Source organism: Hibiscus syriacus, unplaced genomic scaffold (genome assembly GCF_006381635.1).
Source record: "Hibiscus syriacus cultivar Baekdansim isolate YM2019G1 unplaced genomic scaffold, ASM638163v2 tig00116965_pilon, whole genome shotgun sequence".
NCBI classification, from domain to species: Eukaryota; Viridiplantae; Streptophyta; class Magnoliopsida; order Malvales; family Malvaceae; genus Hibiscus; species Hibiscus syriacus.
The window spans coordinates 2976210-2995257 of NW_024063490.1; the positions used below are offsets into that span (position 1 = coordinate 2976210).

At 35.3% G+C, this 19048-nt stretch overlaps 1 protein-coding gene across 1 annotated transcript; it reads left to right on the forward strand.

Annotated features, from left to right (window-relative positions):
• The first annotated feature begins 2768 nt into the window (after positions 1 to 2768).
• On the forward strand, positions 2769 to 18378 carry LOC120191294 (probable acyl-activating enzyme 1, peroxisomal). Its single transcript, XM_039194270.1, has 4 exons — positions 2769 to 2784; positions 14480 to 14718; positions 14982 to 15962; positions 18364 to 18378. Exons 2-4 carry the CDS (start codon positions 14521 to 14523, stop codon positions 18376 to 18378), a joined length of 1194 nt encoding a protein of 397 aa, XP_039050201.1. The 5' UTR covers positions 2769 to 2784; positions 14480 to 14520.
• The last annotated feature ends 670 nt before the right edge of the window (positions 18379 to 19048 follow it).

Sequence of the window (19048 nt, forward strand, 5' to 3'; positions counted from 1 at the left end):
GCGGGCTTTTTAGCCCGGACCGTTAAACTCGTGGGTTTAATGGGTATAACAGCGGGTAGCCCGCGAAGCCCGCTTAATTTAAAATTTATAAAATTTTAGAGAAAATAAACTTAAAGAATTTTATAGAAAAAGAAAATAAATTACCTATAAATATGATGTTACTTATAACCATTGTAGTTCTTAAATTTATTAGGGTGTTTCTCATAATTCTACCGCAGCTTGATATTTTTTTTTATTTTACAATGTATCAAATTATTCTTCATTTTAAAAAATAAAAATTAAAAGATTTATATAGTATTTTAGTCTTATAAAATTTACATCATTATCACTTTGGTATTTAAAGGTTTTTTTATTTAATTTTGACCTTTATTTTTTTTCATGAACTATGTTATTCATTTCGTTCTTTAAATATAAAAAGTCACATAATATTCTAATAATATATCACATGACACGTAATATTTGGATTAAAAATAAGAAAGAAAAGTAAAAGAAAAAATTGAAAACAAATTTTTCAACTTTTAAAGACTTTTAAAGGCTTTTACAAAATAAATATATTTTAACAAATTAATGACTTATATTTTATCAATTTTAATATAATTGTATCTTTCAAATTTACTCTTATACTGTAAGTATTTTGTTTTATATTTTCATATTATGTTTTAGTTTTTCTTTAAAGTATCAATAAAATACAATTATTAGGACCACTTGACAACTTTCTTGTTAGATTTGTATAATGTTTGACTTTGTTGAATTTTTATGTTTTAATTTCTGTTTGCAGACACTTCTGTGCCTTCATATTATAGCATTTAATAATCGTGTTTCATAAAAGTATAACGTGGTTAATATTTTATTTGTCTTTCAATTTGGTGATATAAGTGAATATTATTTTTTTTAAATTTGAGTTTAAGTAATTATATCGTTATATATATATTAATGATTAAAAAATTAAAAAATATTATTTTATAATCATTTTCGGCTATTTAAAATAAAATTTAAATATTATTTATTATTTTGATGGTGTTACCTTCCTTTTCAAGTTGTTAGATCATTTTTAAAAGTGTAACAAGTTAGAACATTATTTTTTATTGCATTTAAAGCATTTAAAATTGTTGTTATTTAACGGGCCGTGGGTAAGCCCGTTTAGCCCGCGAGTTAAATGGACGGGCCACGGGCCTTAAAATTTAAAACCGTTTATGAATGCAGGTTTTTTAAACTGCTCTGTTTAAGCCCACACCGTTAAAACCCGCGGGCTAAACGGGCGGGTAGCCTATATACCCAGCTTTAATTGTAACTCTGCAATTATTCACGTGACAATTATGCGAGTATGCTTGTCGTTTCTTTCTTTTTGTTTCTTCAATGATTTTTGAGATTTAGCTACGATTAATTTGGATTGATATGTATCACACACTTAAATTTGATGGAAAAATTTTTTAATAAATTTTTTTTTAACTTATGCAAAGATTTGAACTTGAAACGTATTTAAGTGGTATCAAATTGTTTATTACTTGAGTTAGTTCATTAATCTAACTATTATTTTTTAAAACTCGACCTAAATTTAAAAAAAAATTAAATTACTCGAATTCTATTTTATAATTTGATTTAAATTTATAAGTAATAAAATTAGCTTTTTTAAATCGAGTCAAATTTTACCACAAGTAATTGGGCGTTATTACTTTAAAAACCCCTAAAAATTAATTTTCTAAAACAATACCCCAAACTAGATTTGTTAGAAAAATACTCCCAAGTTGCACACGTAAAATTACCTCGCGTCCTAAGAGAAGCGAGTAAAGGTCTAGTGTTATAAAAGGTGCGAGGTTCATCCAACGTTGATACACTTTTTAGAGAATGCATTTTAATATTTAATGACCTTGCATTACGTAGAACACGAGGTTCCTGACATATTGAAACATCTTCAGAAATTTATCGCGAGTGGTATTTCACATACCCCGCGTTATACAAAACATGAGGTATGTAGTTTTCCAACCCAAATAGCAATTGCTTATAAGCATGTTTGAGGGGTATTTTGGATATTTAATCTCAAAAAAAATTTAATTTATAAGATTAGAGACATGGTATTGTAATTTATATTTCAGTTGAGGTCAATATTGAGACATACGAGATATTGTAAGTGGGTTAAAAATCGCATTAAAAATGGTTTCGAAACTTGTTTTATATGTGAAGAAAATGCTAAAATGGTTTTATAGGCATATTCGAGGGGGGTTTTCGGGTATTTAATATGAAAAAAATTCGCAATTTATAAGATTAGTGACATAGTATTGTAACTTATCTTTCTATTGAGAGTAATATCGGCACATATGAGACGTTGTAAACGGGGGGAAATCGTGTTCAAAATGGTTCCAAAGCTTAGTTTTCTACATGAAGAAGAAGCTAGCATGGCTTGATATGTATGTTTAGAGAGTATTTTCGGGAAGTTAGTCTGAAACTTTTCGTCGTTTATAAGATTAGAGGCGTAGTATTGATACTTATGTTTCAATTGAGGCTAGTATCGGCACATACGAGACGTTCTAAGTGGTGTATAAATCAAATTCAAAATGGTTCAAAAAATGAAAATTAACGAATATATTTTGTAAATTACAAAAGTAGTACATAAATTCGGCTCTCTAGTTCTTTCTCTATGCTTGACTAAATCCTAGTCACAGAATTAAAATAACAAAAAATAACATAACAATAAATATAATACAAAAATTAAAATAATATAAATTTTAATTTTAGAAAATACAATTACATAACATAAATTGCAAACGAAGTAATGTTTTCCGTTGTGTTTGATCCTAATTTTGATGGAACGAGAAGTTTCTCGAATTTCATGTATAAAGGAAACCATGGGTTCTTGGATGGAGGATGTCACTAAAAGAGGATGCCTTTTTAGAAACAAAAGTTTCTCAAGAATGTCAGGTTACGCGTGTTGAAGAAGGTTCATGAGACCGACGGGTTTAATGGAGACTAAATAGGGGGTAAAATAGAATTTATAAATCATGCCCACAACTGCAACAACAGCCTTGTCCCTCCAATAACTTGTTTGTTCAAATATAGGGTAGGTTTGATGGAAGAAGAGGACGCCACCAAAAAAGGATGCCTTTTGAGAAACGATAAGTTTCTCGAGAATGCTAGGTTACTCCTGTTGAAAAAGGTTGAAGAGACCAGAGGGTTTGATGGAGATAAAATCAGACACCCTCCAATTACTTTTTTATTTAGATTTACGACTAGTTGAGGATGCCACCAGTAGATGATGCCTTTTAAGGGTGTTATTAAATGAAAACTCATAATGTCCATGTGAAAGACAATTTTGATAAACAAGAAGTTTCTCGATAAGGTTATGCTTGATGGAAGAAATGTGAAAGATTTACCCATGAATTTCAAAAGGCAACGTCTTTATAAAAGACATTGTATTCGGGTGACATAACTTATAGCATTTGATACTGGCATAAGGATATCTAAGTTTTATGTCAAATCGTGCCACTATAAGAGAATCCCTTTATAAGTGGAGACCCTGTTTATAATTTAGAATGTCATAAGAAGATGTGTTACATAGAGAAGAACCCACGCTCTATAAAACATGTTTTTTATGATTCTTGACTTGAAGTGACACCTCATATTTTGTACAACGTGAGATCCGTAGGGATTCTTGTTAAAATTGATATACAACTCTTGGAGTTATCAAGAATATGCAGAAGCATATCTATTATCCAATGTTAAGCAGTACATTTATACATGAGTTCATAGACTTAACAGCCTTCTAACTGCTCCTAACCACTCCAACAGACTCAACAAACTGCTAACAACCTACTCATTAATTGTGCACACACACTCCAAACTACACTGAACACACGCAAACTAACAGCAACATATGCGAACTCACGAAAGCATGAGTTCATGCTTCAACATTCTCCCCGTCCTTCTCGGTTGTTCTCGTTTCAGCTACCTGAACTTTTTGACTAAACAGAACATGTGCAGACTTAGCCAAAGGTTTGGTCATTCCATCAGCCACTTGATGCTCTGCTGGTACGTAACTAACACGAACAGCTCCACATTCTACCTTTTCGCGCACAAAGTGTATGTCAAATTCTATATGCTTCGACCGTGCATGAAACACCGGATTAGCACTTATGGCAACCGCACTCGTATTGTCACTCCATACGACCGGTATCGCATCAACTTCTTCCCCCAAGTCAGTCAACAATGACTTCACCCAAATCACCTCAGCAACTGTATCAGCAATACTACGGTATTCAGCTTCTGTTGTTGAACGAGTAACAACCTTTTGTCTCTTTGCACTCCACGAGATCAAATTGCAACCAAGGAACACACATGATCCTGACACCGATCTATGATCATCAACATTACTGGCCCAGTTAGCATCTGCAAATGCAGTCATACTGCAAACTTCAGCTGCAGAAGAACGTTTAAACACTAAGCCACATTCAATCGTTCCACTCAAGTAACGCAATATCCGCTTAACCGCAAGCCAATGACCATCACAAGGTCGATGCATGTACTGAGCTACCCGATTAACACTAAAGGTGATATCTGGTCTTGTATGACTCAAGTACAACAAGGAACATACTATGCTTCAATACGTCCATGCATCCGAAAGCGGCTTCCCGGCATCACTAGTCAACTTCGGTGAAACCACCATCGGTGTAGGTACAGGTTTAACAGTAAGCATAGCAGTCTGTTCCAGCAACTCTTTAATAAACTTGCGTTGGCTCAACACCAACTTCTCAGAGGTCCTATGCACTTCAACACCCAGAAAGTATCTGAGCTCTCCCAGATATTTCAACGAGAACTTCGCACCAAGTAGATTAACCACCTCATTAATAGCATCATTAGACTCACCTGTGATGATAATGTCATCGACATATACCAGCACTATTATAAGAACATCACCCACTCGGCGGATAAACAAAGACGCATCAGCCTTCGTACCACAGAACCCAAGATCCAGCAGGTAATTGCGCAGCTTGGCATACCACATGCGTGGTGCTTATTGCAATCCATACAAAGCCTTCCTCAGCCTACAGACAAGCCGAGTTCCATCACTAGCCACTCGTTCAAAACCCGGTGGTTGGACCATGTACACCTCTTCTCCAAGCTCACCGTTAAGGAATGCGTTGTTAACATCCACATGCCTTAAACTCCAACTTCGAGTCACAGCAAGAGACAACACAGCATTTACAGTAGTAGTCTTCACCACCGGACTAAACGTGTCACCGAAGTCATGGCCAAGTACTTGTGAGTAACCCTTCACCATAAGACGTGCTTTATGCTTCAACACAGATCCATCTGCATTAAACTTAACCTTGAATAGCCATTTGCAGCCAACTGCTGCTCGCCCTTTTGGTAATGGTTCTAACGTCCAAGTGCCATTCCTCACCAACGCATCATATTCAGCCAATACTGCTTCCTTCCATTGTGGATCTTGAAGCGCTTGCTTTATCGAGCTTGGCTCTCCAACATTGCCCTGAGTTTACGCAACAAAAACTCTTGGTTTAAAAATCCCTCGCTTACTGCGTGTAACCATTGGATGCTCATTGTACACCAAAGGACAGACCGAGGTAGCGTCAACACGGTCTGTCTCAGCAACAGTCTCAACACTACCTGTCTCATCAACCAATACACCACCAACCTCATTGATCTGACTTTGCTCCAACCCCACCGAGCTATTGTCTTAACTTCCACCAACACTTCCATTCTCAGTATGTCGACTCACCCTACTGCTCGATGCTCCAACTTCAACAACTGTTGGCACACCGTTAGTACACACTGGGGTATATCGACTCTCTTGAACAACTGGCTGTGTGGAATTACCACAAACACGTTGAGCACCAGGAATTACAACCAACGAAGCTCTACTACACGGTTTTCTCACAGCAGTCTCATTCTTCTCACCTCCAGACTTAGTGAATGGAAACTCATGCTTATAAAAAACGACATGCCGAGACACATACACCCGTCCATCCGATGCTAAGCATTGATATCCTCGATGATTGATGATGTACCCCAAAAACACGCACGATTGTGACCTGTATGCAAGCTTGTACGGTTGAAACACCCGTAAATGAGGGAAACATCTACAGCCGGACACCCTCAAATGATCATACGTAGGGGGCTTCCCAAACAGTCTCTCAAACGGAGTACGACCTTGAAGTACCTTAGTTGGCAACCTATTAATTAAGTGAGCTGCTGTTACGACTGTAAAAGACCAGTATTTCAACGGTAATGAAGCTCGAGCTAATAAGGTCAAATCCATCTCAAACAAATGCCTATTCTTTCTCTCAACATCCCCATTCTGTTGAGACGTATGAGGACATGTCACTCGGTGTTGAATACCACACTGTGCAAGAACAACAGATAGCGACCGGTACTCACCTCCCCAATCCGTTTGCACAGCCTTAACCTCCTGTCCAAACTGAGTTCGAACCAACTTCTGAAACAGCTGAAATGCACTAACAGCCTGCCCTTTGCTCTTCAGCAAATACACCCAAGTATGCCTCGAAAAGGCATCTACAAACGAGACGTAGTATCTAAAGCCATTCGACTCAATGTGACATGGACCCAATAAATCAAAAAATACTAGTTGAAATGGTTGTTCATATTGAGTTTCAGAAGCATAAAACGGTAGCCTATGGCTTTTGCCCATATGACACGAAACACATACTGGAAGAACCTCTTTATTAAAACCACTAGGCAAACTGATATTACATTGTTTGCACACTTGCAACAAGACTTTATAAGACGGATGACCTAAACGATCATGCCACAGTACATAGCTGTTATTAGAATTAAAAGTTATATTTGCTTCAGTAATTCGGCCTTGAGTAGACATAACACCATCGAACTCATACAAGCCACCAGTCTCTCTTCCTCGCAGTAATTCAGCACCGGTCCTTTCATCCCGAACCACACAATGTTGAGCATGAAACTCTAAGAACACTCTATTATCCCTAGCAAGCTTGGAAACCGATACCAATTTCTTAGTAATTGAAGGCACATGCAACACATCGCTCAATATTAAAGCACGAGATGCAGTACTAACATTAGCTTTACCAATTCTAGTTATAGATAAACCACTACCATTGCCTACAGTCAGCTTACCAGCTCCAGTATAATCCGAGCCATCTATCACTTCTGTAGCATCAGGCGTGATATGGTGAGTTGCCCCCGAATCTACAAACCACGAGCGTAGAGAAGAATTCGTGGCAGCCATGTTTGCAAGAGGCTTGAACCGTTCTTGATCATCCAACCCGGTTGTACCTCCATTTGTATTATTTACACATGAACACTTTTTAGAATTATATTGACAAACATTAGCCGTGGGCACTCGTTCCTTAAATGAGTTCCTTGAATCAGAATTCCTCAAATCAGACTCATCTACACCCAAGAAAGACTTATCGAACCTGCACCAACACCTATTCACGAGGTGACCATTCTTGCCACACAGCTGGCACTGTAGCTTGACACGTCCTCGACCACGACCAGCTTGACCACTATAGGTGGACTGTCTCTCTGATGTAATCTGATCTTGTCTAGTAAACCGATTGGTTCTATCATCCACAGATGCTTTTACTTGAGCAACATTAGCCGCAGCTGTTATGTTGTCAAACTTACTGAAGTTCTTCTGCTGAGTCTCAGCATAGATTAGAACAGATACAACTCCTTCCAGAGTCAAGGCGTCACGGCTGGCTGACAAGACAGTAACCACCGGCCTATATTCAGCCGATAATCCATTCAATATAGTCGCAATGTGCTCTAGATCAGACACTGGACTACCACATGATGCTAGAGCATCACATATTTCCTTAACTTGAGAGATATAGCCGCGCATTCCTAAATCTCCTTGATGAACAGCTTTCAGCTGGTAATGCAAATTCATTACTGCCGTTGTAGGCTTACAGGCGAAGACCTTATTGACAGTCTTCCAAACCTGCGCAGCTGTCTCAGCCCCTACTAAGTACGGTAGCAAGGTTGGACTAATCGTAGATAACAACCACGACGCCAAAGCACTGTCTTGGGCTACAAAGACTTCATGATCTTCGTTTTCAACAACCGTGCCATCGTCAATCACAACCATCGCTGGTGGAGAAACAGCCGCCCCAGAAAGTAGCTTCTCAAGTCGATGACTCCTAACCGTCAACAACACCTGTTGTTTCCAAAGCAAGAAATTCCGTTCATCGAGCACCACACTCAACCGTTTGTTAGTAAAACCTCTGGAAGCAGTTACCAAATGTTCAGCACTGCTTACAGTACCGCTGGAAATAGGAGAGGCCGAAAGCACCATAGCTCCAACGTTGGCTCAACAGGACCCTGACATAACTCCTTCTACACTACCAGAAATCCAGCATCTGATACCATGTTAAAATTGATATACAACTCTTGGAGTTATCAAGAATATGCAGAAGCGTATCTATTATCCAATGTTAAGCAGTACATTTATACATGAGTTCATAGACTTAACAGCCTTCTAACTGCTCCTAACCACTCCAACAGACTCAACAAACTGCTAACAACCTACTCATTAATTGTGCACACACACTCCAAACTACACTGAACACACGCAAACTAACAGCAACATATGCGAACTCACGAAAGCATGAGTTTATGCTTCAACAATTCTTGATGAGGCATCTCCATAGATTCCTGACCTGGTAAGAACCTCACATTTTGTAGAACGCGAGTTCCTAAGAGATTCTTGATGTGGCAGCACCCATAGCATACACATTTGATTCAACATATCAATTGCCTCGCGTTATGGAAGACGCGTAATTTTATAATAAAAAATCTATAAATATGAACCTTAATCGTATTGGATGCATATTTTCGTAAAAAATAATTTAATGGCAAGATTTTCTATAACTATGTTCTATTCAAGAACATATTTCAACATTTTCTTCAATGCCAAGATCAAGAAAGATGAGTTATATGATTTGATTTCAACGAAGCTTAAAAAGTCTACAACACGACAGATGTTTCGTTGCAAGCGAATGTTCCCGTTGTTGAGCCTGACCTTGAAGCACATTATATGTTGACCTTATCAAATGCAAGCAAACTTCGAAAAATGTTTAGGGCTTACATACATGCCATTGGTATGAACATCGAGTTAACCATAAAATTTGATTAAGAAGCATCTTCATCAAGTAACGCAGAAGCAACTCGATTGTCACAAGACCAAAAGGACGAAAAGGCAATTATGCTACGTTACTCCCGTAAATGTCGGAAAAAAGAACAAAGAACTGAGGAACTTAACATTATACATTTTTATATACTACGAAGACATGAGATCAGACTCATCTTTTATTCATTTCAACTAATTGAAACATTGTGTAGTTCTTTTTTTATTATGTTTATAAACTAGTATTTAAATAAATTTCATAAAAATATGGTGGTTCCCAAAGTATTTATGCATCGAACCATACAACTAATCATCATATTGTTGAAGGATAATTTAAACATCGAATATTAATAATTTAAACCTAATTAATATAATACCATGAATCAGATTCCTGACTTGGTAGGGACCTCACATTGTGTAGAAAGTGAGGAATGGAGAGATTCCTGATGTGGCATAACCCTCACCGTAAACACATACAAGGTGAGAGGTTATTTAAATTTATCTACCTATATAAATGATACGATAATCATGTTGGACAGATATCTTCGTAAAGAAACAATTAATGGCAAGATTTTTTCTGCAATTGTGTTTCATTCCGAAAATTATTTCTACACTGCCTTCAATACAAAGACCAAGAAATATGAATTGTATGCTTTTATTTCAACGAAGCTTAAAAAATCTACAACATGATAGATGGTTTTTTTACAAGAGAAATTTTCCGTTGATGAGTCCGACCCTAAAGCACATTACATGTTGACCTTATCAAATGGAAAGGACCTTCGAAAGATGTTTAGGGCTTACAAACGTGTGAGTGGTATGAATATCGAGTTGACTTTAAAAGTTGAGGAAGAAGCATATTAATTAAGTAACGTTGAAGAAACTTGGTTGTCCCAAAACTTAAGAGAATAAAGAGCCAGTTCTTCTACATTACGCTCGTAAATGTTGAGACCAAGAGGAAGAAGCATCTCCGTCTTCCTCAGACATTTCCATATAATACAAAAAAGAATCTTTTGACTCCTCTTATATTCATTTCAACTAACCGTAACTTCATGTAGTTCTTTTTTATTATGTTTATAAATCAGTATTTAAATAAAGTGTCATGTTGTTGAAGGATAATTTGATTTATATTTTGAATATTTGATCTATCAAACTTAATTAATACTATTTAAAAAATTTAAAAGTTCGATTAACAAAAAAAGAAACTCGAGTTTGATTAACTAAATATGTTTTACAAGTTCGATTAAAAAAGAGAAAATGGAGTTCGATTAACTAAAAAAATTACAATAAGTTTTTTCAAACATTACATATTTTTCATTTAAAAAAAAACTAGTGATGCCTATATCCACCAGTACCACCACTAGCACTAAGACTGAGACCGGTGTAGAACATGTTCTGTGGCGGTATCTCCTCAACACTGTCGGATCCAAAGTCTATTGCCAATGGTGGAACAGATGCAGATGAAAGTGACAGATAATATGGTTGAACTGGTATAGGAAGACAATGGGAAGGGACAACCACCGTCGGATAAGAACACCACACATCGGTTAAAAACCTTTCGTCGGAGTCGGTATATGCTGAGATGTTGACTGAATCGAGTGGGTGAATGCAGCTAGTGTCACTGATATCTGATGCTCTACTACTGACTACACAGGTGCTTGTGTCATACCCGATAATGAGGCTGATGCATATTTTCTTCTATTATGGCTTGATTCACCTCCACCTCTAGCACCATATTGCATCAGTGGTCATTGCGTCGGTAGACGCTTTTGGGGAAGTACAAAAATTTCTCGTTCTCGTTCCTCTTCGATCAGTATATGCAGATTCCCATATTGTTCGTTCCACAATATGTAATCATTTGAAACATTGTAGTCGAAGATGGGTTGACAAACGAGCCAGTTATTTAATCTCGCCATCCACTGTATCACTCATTCTGCATGATGCATCTCCCAATTAACATATGTATTCCCCTATCGCGTTACGTGATGCAATGCATCCAAGTCTAGTGGTGGTAACGAAATTGTTTGGACACAGTTAAATTGCCATAGAACGCGATCGGTAAGATGTCACTCGACCATCTCATAAACTATTAACAGGACCATTGACATCCAAACACCCAAACTGAGACCTATTTCAGTCGGAGTACACGATCTAATAGAATAATCATTGTAGACGTCTACAAGAACTACAAAAATATTTTTAAACTAATATAAACTCGAATTAAAAAATGATTTTAAATTAAAAAATATGAAATCGATTACCTCGTCTGTAATCTTATCGATCAACAATCTAAAATCATGCAAATATTTTGGTAGGTGGGTGTGAGTGTAACATTCAATCTATCATTCATATAACAAAATATAATTATTTTTAAAACCCTAAAAAACATATAATAATCTAAAATATAAACATAGTTTATTTTTAATTACTTCTGAAGTAATGGAAATTCAAATGGGGTTAGTTGTGTAGGAATTGAATATAAAAATGGTATTCGAAACCAAGCTCACGATTGTAACAACATCAAACAACTTCCAATTACTTGTTTGTCCGGATCAACAACTTTACATAGTTTTCGAAACAAAAAAACCAACATTGTTGATCCCCAACTCTTATATTTGGAGTCCAACAAAACGAGTAAATGATACAACCACATTAGCTACACTTTGTTCTGGATATATTAGACATCAAGATCCCCCAATAACTCATAAAATATGAGCATGAGCAAATTGGTATAAAATAAAAATGATACTAATTAATTAAAAATTATCATAAAAAACTACAATAACATAAACTAAAATAAAATTTCAATAGTATAAATAAAAAATTTAAAATAAATAAATGTAGATTTCAAAAATTTTCTCCTTAATTACTAGAGTAGCATTGGCGGGTATATGTGAAAAATTATCGTCCAAAAGTTTAATCTTGATATTTCCTTCATCTATATCGTCATCTATCAGAGTAAGTCCAAGCAGTTCCTCACACAGGCCGACCCAGTATCCATGGGCAATACCGATAATAGTCGTTCTGTCAACATGCAACCCAAAATGGAATGCAACATCTTCAAGGTTAATAGTCGCCTCACCACAAGGAAAATGAAAGGTGTGCGTCTCCGGTCTCCACCGTTCTAGCAATGCATTTATCAGTGGAGGATGCAACTTTGTACCACCAATTATAGTGCTAACGTAACCAAAACTGACTTCATGTAAATATGGAAGATTATCTTTATCAACGTCCGTGAAACGATTTATATAACACACCAATGAATGTTCATACCCCCTTTAAATAAATAAATAAATTATTCGAAATAAATATATACATAAATAAATTTTCAAAAAAAACAAACAAACAAATAAATAAATTATTCAAAATATATAAATAAATAAAAATTACCTCTAGATTTGTATGGTAATAATCGAATACATGACTTCGATCAAGCCTCAGTAATCATGCAATAATAATCATAATAGAATAGGTAAGAGAGAAAAATATGAGAGAGATATATTTTGGAAGAAATGTGTGATAAATTCGGTTTTGGGGATACTATTTATAGGAGTCCTTGCACCTCATGAAGTGTGGTAAAAGAAAACTTGTAGGGGGTGTTTGGTTCAAGGAATGTGGGATTCCCATGGGATGGGAATCCTGCATTCCCATGTTTGGTTGGCCGGGAATCTCATTCCCGGTAATGTTTTATTACCAATAGTAGATTTTTTGGGGTATATTACCGGGAATGTCATTACCTCCCTTCCCTTAGGTATTGTAACATTACCGGCGTTTTGGACTAAAATATCCTTAAATTTTTATTTTTTTTCAAAAATATCATTCTTCTGTCATTGAATAATAAAAATTCTACGAAGGTTAAATTACAAATTTATCCTTAAATTATTTTAGATTTACAAAAAAAATCTATAATTAAAATTTTATATGAAGTTTAGGGGTTAAATTTTTTTTACCCTTTCATTAAACATTTTTTATATTTTTAATTTTGTAAAAAAATTATATAAATATTATGAATTTAATTTTTTAAAGAAAATATATAAATATTTTACAATTTGTAATATTATACAAATATATAATAAGGACAATTTGGTCAAATATACATTCCAATAATCTTTTATTCCTTTGACCAAACACGGTAATCTTATATTCTTGCTAAACCAACCAAACACAAAATACAACATTCCCAGTAATCCTATTCCCTGGTAATCTTTTATTCTCACTGGTAATCTTACATTCCGTGAACCAAACGCACCCGTATTGTAAATGACGCAAGGTATGTGGAAAAGACACAAAAGAACCTCGAGCTATCTAAGATGCGAGGTTGTGGAATCAAATTTTAAATTTCAAATTTTAAATATTTTGAGAATGCGATATTTTGTCGATATCTTGGGAATATCACGTTCTACGTAATGTGAGGTTATTAATTGAAGTATTAAATTGTATTCTTTAAAAAGTATATTCGCGATGAAGAAAACTCACACCCGTATAACGTGAAACCTTTATTCACTTTTCTTAAAATATGAGATAATCTTACTTGTACAATTTAAGAAGTATTTTTTTAGTAAATCTAATTTGGGGGTCTTGTTAAAAAAATATTTTTTGGAATTTTTAAAGTAATAACGCCAAGTAACTGTGTCTGCAACTCTGCAACTATTCGCGTGACAACTAAGCAAAGACAAAAACGAAAAGTTGGTGTAGAATAATGAAGACCGGAAGTATATCATTTCTTTCTTCTTTTATGAATGATTTTATTTAGCTAATTATTTAGGGTAAATTACATACTTAATATATAAACTATCAGTTTTAATCTATTTTAATATCTAAACTTTATGTTAATTTTTGAAACAATTAAAAGTTTAGATACTCAAATGATAGTTTACATATACTAAAATGAAACATAACTTACCGTTTGGTATAGTTTAGAAAAAATTGAAAGTTTAGGTACTATAACGAATTAAAATTAATAGTTTAGGTATTAAATACATATTTAGATATACTTTTATTATATATATTAATTTAAATTTTTAAAATTTAAAATTTAAATAAAAATTATAAATTTAAAAAAAAAGTTATATAAATTAAAATTTAGGTATGTAAATTAATTTTAATTATAGTAATTCATACGCATCTAATATTAGTTAGATGATTCTTTTATTCCGTTACCAAAATAGTGTACTCTCAAGGCACTGATAGAAGGCAAGCAGATTATGACAATGACAGCAGTGAGATATAAAAGCCAATAAAATAAAATAAAACAGTGGCATTTCGGTTTATCCTTTTACCTGTCGTTTTTTATCATAAACAAAATCACAATCCATGCGAAATCTCATCTTCTTCCATTCATCTCTTACGTAGCAATTGCAAATTCCCCTACCCCAAGTGTTGTTGAAGAAGGTATGGAAGGTTCAATCAAGTGTTCCGCCAACTACGTCCCTTTAACTCCGATCAGCTTCTTGGACCGCGCCGCTCTTGTCTACCCAGACTCCGTCTCCGTCGCCCACGGCGATGTCAAGTTTACCTGGAAACAAACTCGTCAGAGGTGCGTCCGCCTCGCTTCTGCGCTTTCCCAACTCGGAATCTTCCGTCGAGATGTGGTAATCCTCTCTTCGTCTTCTTTCCAGTAATTTTCTGCTGTGTTTAGATTAATTTGTTAAACCTCCAAATAACGTTATTTTGGCTATTGATTTGTGGGAATTTTGTTATATTTCTCCAGTAGTTTAGTCCTCTTATCATTATATTCCGTTTGAGTTGGTTTTGGAGGTTGCGTTTTCATTTTACGAACTGAATCCCAAGTTGGTGTTGGAGTCTCCAGCTCTTCTCTGTTACATAGGACAAATCTTTCCCTGTTTAAGAGCAGGTTGCTGTATTAGCCCCAAATGTTCCAGCAATGTACGAGCTTCATTTTGGTGTTCCAATGGCTGGGGCAGTTCTATGTACGCTCAATATACGTCATGATTCCCCTATGGTGGCATTGTTATTGAAGCATTCAGAAGCCAAAGCCCTTTTTGTAGATTACCAATTCCTCCACGTTGCTCAGGGAGCTTTGAAAATACTATCCGAGACAATAGGTAAGCTGCCCCGACTGGTCTTGATTTTGGATCATGACCAGCAAATTCCCTCCGGCGGCAACACCAACTCGACATATGTGAACATGGACTATGACAGTCTTTTAGGAATGGGGAAACTAGATTTTGAGATCATAAGACCGGAAGACGAGTGGGAACCTATCTCACTTAATTATACTTCAGGCACAACATCGAGTCCGAAGGGTGTTATTTTTAGTCACCGAGGTGCCTATCTCAATTCTCTAGCGGCGGTTCTTCTCAATGAGATGACCTCGATGCCGGTATATTTATGGTGTGTTCCCATGTTTCATTGCAATGGATGGTGTCTGACATGGGGAATTGCTGCTCAGGGTGGTACGAATGTATGCTTAACAAATGTCGCTGCAGGCGGAATATTTCGTAATATTTCTAAGCACAGGGTGACACACATGGGTGGTGCACCTACGGTTTTGAACATGATAATCAACGCACCAGCTAGCGACCAAAGCCGTCTTCCGGGGAAGGTCATGGTCATGACGGGAGCTGCACCGCCACCCCCTCATGTGCTTTTCAAAATGGAAGAACTGGGATTTAGGGTGATTCACTCGTATGGCCTGACCGAAACCTACGGTCCAGGAACCGTTTGCACTTGGAAACCAGAATGGGATTCTCTGCCTAGACACGAACAGGCTAAGATCAAGTCTAGGCAGGGGTTGAATCATCTCGGTCTTGAGGAAATCGATGTTAAAGATCCCGTTACCATGAAAAGTATGCCACTGGATGCGAAAAGTGTCGTAACTGATTTTCGTCCGGGCACGAATTTATTTGTTTGGCGGGAAAAGTGATATGAATAAATGGTTTTGAAAATAATTTGGGAGTCGCCATCGGCCTTTTTGGATCAGGTAGGTCGAATACCTAAAAAATATCTTTTAAAAGAGTTTTTAAGAAAACATCAATTAAAAGATAAATTGATCTGCGTTTTAACCAAAAATTCGTTCTTTTTAATAATAAAAAGGGATTCGTGGTCGGTTACGTTTAGGGAAGGATTAGCACCCCTATAACGCCCAAAATTGGTACTTTATTAACTATAAATTGTCTCTATTATTAAAATTTTAAAAATTCAAAAATATATTTAATTTATAATTCTACTATTTCAAAATTTTAAAGAAAATATATTAATATACATAAATAATATATTTACTTATTTAGAAATATCAGAAAAGTGCTTCTAGGTGCTTTAAGACAGCTCTTTTATTTAATATTTAAAAATAAATAAAAAAAACATTTTATTTTAATATAGTAAGATATTTATTTATTCAAAAAAATATCAGAAAAAAGCTTCTAGGTACCTTAAGACAACTTTTTTCTTTGATATTAAAAATAAATAAATATCAAAATATAATTATTTTTCTTAAAAGTAATTTATAAAATTAAATTTATAAATAGGAAAATAGAATAAATAAATATTATATATATTTTATAAGACTATATATATTGACATAATTAATAAAGAATAATAATAATAATAGTAATGATAATTAAATATGTATGAACATAAAAAAAAGGTAACATATGATTGAATAATATTTAAAATACAATAAAAAAAATAATAAAGCTCGTAAAATAAATGAAAACATTTAACTTAGGGACTAAATTATAATCTAATAAAATTAAATACCTAATTTATAATTAATTATTTAAAATTATAGGGATTAAAAATGCTATTTTCCTTATTTATTAATTTGATGACTAAAATAAAAATAAAAAAAATTCAATATCAGATTTAAATAAATTAAAAATATACTCGGGATTAAAATATTATTTATTAAAACTAAAGGACTAAATACGTATTTATCCTAAATATATTATTTAATAGAAAGGACTAAAATAAATAAATCTAAAATTAAAGGACCGAATTAAAAGGATTATAAATTTGATTTAGTGACTAGAATGTAAGAGTTACAAGTTTAGATGGCTACTGAAAGGGTTTAACCTTTAGTTAATTACACAGATACCCCTCCCCCTTAAACGACGTCGTATGTAAGAGGGTTTATAAACCCTAAACCGGTTGGCCCTTCGGGCCAACCATTCATTTCTTCATTTCTCTTCTTCTCTCTAACAGAGAGAAGAAGATTTCTCTCTGGCTTCTCTCTAAAATTAGAGAGAAGCCGGCCCGGTCAGCCACCGCTGTCGGGCTCCGATTGCTGCCGCCGGCCACCGTTAGCGGTGGCCGAAAATTACAAAACCCACCCCAAATCAAAGCCTCTGTTTTTCTATATCTAGATCTAAGGTTATTTTAGCTTAAAACCTTACCAATCGTCGTAGATCTAGGATATTTCTCTTCGACGTTTTGGTTCTCTGATGATTTGTGGAGGCTCTCACGACGGCGATTTTCTCGGTAAGTCTCTTTTTCTCTTCTTTTGGTTTGTATTTCCTGGGATCGTTGGTGTAGTTCTTGCTTTGTTGGTTGCTGTGTTCTCTTTCTCTGTTTTTTTCTTTTCTGTTTTTTTTTTCTTGTCGTTCTCTGCCGTCTGTGGCTGTCTTTCTTCTTTCTTGCAGGTGGGGTGGCTTTTATAGCCACCACCGAGGCTCTCGTTGGACCGGTTCCAGAGATGAAAGGCCCGGTGAGTCACCATAGCTATGGTGGTGACTCACCATAGGGCTCAACGTGGGTAGCTTCTCGACGTTATGGAGTGTCGGCAATGGCGGTGGAGGCGTCGGCAGTGGGGCATTGGACCACCTGGCAGTGAGGCGGCGGCTGGGATTCTTGAAGCATCAGAGGCGGCTGGGATTCTGGAAGCATCAGAGGCGGCTGGGATTCTGGAAGCATCAGAGGCGGCTGGGGGTGGCTAGGGTTTAGAAACCCTAGCTGAAACCTTACTAATCGTTTAGGGTTTCTGGTTGTCTGGACCGGTTCTGGTTGGTTTGTAACTGGGCCGGTCCAGTTGTAATTATTTATTAAATAATAATAATATATAATATTGATAATAATAATAATAAATAATGATAATAATAATAATAATTATAATAATAATAATAATACTAATAATAATAATAATTTTAATAATAATAATAATAAATTTAAATGAAAAAAATGATGTCTACAGCTGCCCCTCTTTGCTCATCCTTGTGTTAACAAGAATAGAGCAAAGACGAAAAAGACAATAATTTTTTCATTTGGCTTCTTTCGAGCAGGATAGAAATGTTTGAAAACATCATGCACTGAAGGACTTACAGATGACCCGAAGGTTTTGAAAACATTAAAAAGCTCCTGAAGGCTTTTTGGAAACATCATGCACTGAAGGACTTACAGATGTGGGAAATAGTTTACTAAGTAAGAAAATATGGAAATTGTTTTCTTACTATTCAACGATTTCATTTTCAGAAAAGATTGAATGAGAAACTATGGAAATCGTTTTCTCATTATGTTTTTGAAATAACATGTTGATTGGGTAACATGGCCTAATCTCAAGATAATTTTCATTCTTGTGGATTGTATCCATCTCTTCTTCACTTGATTAATATGGAGATGTTGAATAAATTCTTCTCTTTCTTCAGAAGAGTTCTTCTCATTATGAACTTTCCGCTGGGGATGATGTTGACCTATTTCCTGTGATAGAGTCATTCAAAAAGTTGAATAAGCTCTTGATGAGTTCTTCTCATTATGAACTTTCTCTAGAAAGGCTGATGCTAATCTATCTCCTTCTGTGATAGAATTATGCAAAAAGTTGAACAAATTCTTCTTATTATGAACTTCTTCTTCCTTCTTCAGATGAGTTCTTCTCATTATGAACTTCTCTGGAAAAGCTGCTCCATCAAGTGATGGATTTGAGCAAAAGGTTGAACAAATTCTTCTTATTATGAACTTCTTCTTCCTTCT